We start from the raw sequence: 2,640 nt of genomic DNA, 5'->3' as shown, positions 1-2,640 counted from the left end.
CATATGCTGCGAGTGTCCCTGCAGTCCTCACATGGCCCTGCTGCCTGAGGACCCTCGATGGGCTTCTGAAAAAACAAACAACACAAAAGAAATTGAGGGTTTTGGTTGAAAATAACGAGTGAGCTAAACGGCTCTGAAATATCTCATTTGTGTTGCGTAATGTTCAAGTATTTAGGGTTATGATGATGCATACTAGTGTGATTTCAGTTTTCAATGAGGTTGAAGAGCAGAACAGAGTCTGACTCGCTTCATTAACAGAATAATTGATCGTCACAGACCCTCTGGGAATGGAGGCTAACCCGATTTTGTTTTCAGGTGTTAGCTCATTTTGCTTTCTCTGAGCATTTCAGTCTAATGATGATAAGCAGCACACTGATTAAGAGTGAACGTTTTGCCCTGTGGCCCCATGCCTTAAACAGATGTGTTGTTCTTTGGGTTTATTTATCCAGCATCCTGTGCAGATTTGTCCTCCTTCCACAAACACAACCGATGAGCCCTTAGTTCATGATGACCCGAAATGCTTCCTGTTTAGTGAACACCCACAGAAGGTTTTGGCATGGACAGTGGGCATTGCAGCACAGGTACACACGGCTCAGGATTATGAGATTATCCTTCAAAAAAACCATCGCAGCTCTATTTACAGCTTTGTTATGAGCACAGCCAGTATATAAATGCTGTGAGGAGAGTGGCTGCATGACTGAGACCGCACTTCTTTCTTCTTCTGAAACAGGGTAAGAGCTGGCAGCAAACATGAGCACGCACTGTAGCAAAAACCTTTCTATGAAAGTACTTTTTAACAAAGCTTTTCCTGGTTTAACTGTGTGTAGAAGAGTGGGCGTTTATTCTTTTAGATGTGTTAAAATGTAACTTCAGATTACACTCATAAATCCTCGCGTTGATGTAAAATAACTCTTGAAAGTGTTAAAAATTCAGAACAAGACTTCATGCAACGACTTAAAGAACAGTGAATGATAGTCCAGTTATACTCTACACATCGTCGTATAAATATCTGAAAGGCAGTGCAGCAGCATTGCTGATACTGACATGCTGTGGCTACAAGTCACAGATTTACTGAACGGTGGAGGGACCTGCTATGGTGTTTGATTTGGAGATATCATTAGGCTGGAAAGTGCTCTGTTGTCCAAGCTGGTCACTGCCAGTAGGTACAGAAGGTTCCTCGTGAATTAAATGACTGATGTGAGGGTGGAAAACAATCCTCTGTGTTTATTGTGCCATTTATGTAAGTATGAGGGAGCGATGAGGCCGGATCAGGAGCTAAACGTGCTCAGTCTCACCTTTGAAAATTGAAACAGGTTTTACTTGATGGCACGTTTTGATCCCTGGGTGCTGCATGCTGATTCACGATCATGTGTCATAGCTGACCTTTGACTTTAGTTTTGGAATAAAGACTATTAGCATACAGAAGTCGTAAAAAAAGAGATAAAACTATTTTCGTGTTTGAACTTTTTAAAGATGAATGCAACAGCAGCCGAGCCAGCGGAGGGCTCCAAGCCTGCTCCTCCGAAGTTCAAGCAGAAGGGATCTCGGCAGTTTAAGAGCAAAGCTCCCAAACCTGGGCAGAAGGGGTGAGTTGAGTAATTATTTCACTTATACATCAGTTTCTTGTACTTTCTTTGAATACTTTCCATCTGCCTTTCCAATAGCTTTGACAATGATGTCCCAGGGATGGAGGAGCCTGGAGGTGAGTGTGATTATTATGTTTATTATGAAGCTGTTTTATGTTTAAATCTTATGCTTGGCTTTTATTTTTCTTACCTTGCAGACTCTGCAGTGGTCTGTCCCTGGGAGGCCTTTGGTGACATGGAGCTGAGCGACCTGGCTCAGTTTGGCGTCGTCTAAACCCACCAGCAGACATGTGTGAATGTTTGGAACATCTCTGTGGTTCCTAATGTAGAGGATGAGGAGCATCCTCTGAGCTTGGCAGTCTCAGGGTCATATGGAGCCTCTGTAACTCTGCTGTAAATGGAGAAAGGAAACAGTGGAAACTTAGATCTGTAAACTATCAAAACAAAATCAAGCAAACTTGCACTGAATTTAAAGGACCCTATTTAACATTTAACAGCCTACTGCTAATAAATCCACAGATTTGTCTTTGCTGAGGACTTTGTGTAGATTAATGTGAAGAAGAACAACTGAATCCATGTTAAGATTTGTGAAATAAGACATGTTAGGCTTAAGTGTCTAACAGCCGATAACTAATCCCTGCTACACATGGGTCGCAAACATTTTGCCACTAAACCTGTGGCCCATGGCAACGAACCCGAGCATCCTACCAGTGGCGAACCAATCTGTTCTCAGCTTCATAGAGCCAGTGAGAGATCACACGAAGAGACCGAAGAGGCTGACAAGAAGAAAAGTTCTTCAAGATGTTGAACAGCCTAACTGCCACTCATCAAAAACTATTTGCAAGTGTGCTGAGGAGACCTGGTATTTGAGTTTATTTCATAAAATGTTTGAGAATTAAAAACTATTTATGGCATTTTTTTGATATTATGTTTTTATGACCAGATCTAGATCTATCTACCTATCTATCTATCTATCTATCTATCTATCTATCTATCTATCTATCTATCTATCTATCTATCTATCTATCTATCTATCTATCTATCTATCTATCTA

General features: G+C 41.3%; 1 protein-coding gene across 1 annotated transcript; it reads left to right on the top strand.

Annotated features, from left to right (window-relative positions):
• Positions 1 to 663: 663 nt before the first annotated feature.
• On the top strand, positions 664 to 2,500 carry LOC102209415 (retinal cone rhodopsin-sensitive cGMP 3',5'-cyclic phosphodiesterase subunit gamma-like). The gene is made up of 4 exons (XM_005747587.1): positions 664 to 731; positions 1,474 to 1,586; positions 1,665 to 1,702; positions 1,784 to 2,500. The coding sequence occupies exons 2-4, from the start codon at positions 1,474 to 1,476 to the stop codon at positions 1,858 to 1,860; spliced, it is 228 nt and encodes a 75-aa protein (XP_005747644.1). The 5' UTR covers positions 664 to 731; the 3' UTR covers positions 1,861 to 2,500.
• The last annotated feature ends 140 nt before the right edge of the window (positions 2,501 to 2,640 follow it).

Source organism: Pundamilia nyererei, unplaced genomic scaffold (assembly GCF_000239375.1).
Source record: "Pundamilia nyererei isolate P.nyererei 1_Seehausen unplaced genomic scaffold, PunNye1.0 scaffold00200, whole genome shotgun sequence".
In the NCBI taxonomy this organism is placed as follows: Eukaryota; Metazoa; Chordata; class Actinopteri; order Cichliformes; family Cichlidae; genus Pundamilia; species Pundamilia nyererei.
The sequence above is the reverse complement of the archived record's forward strand: the minus strand, read 5'-3'. Positions and strand labels throughout refer to the sequence as shown.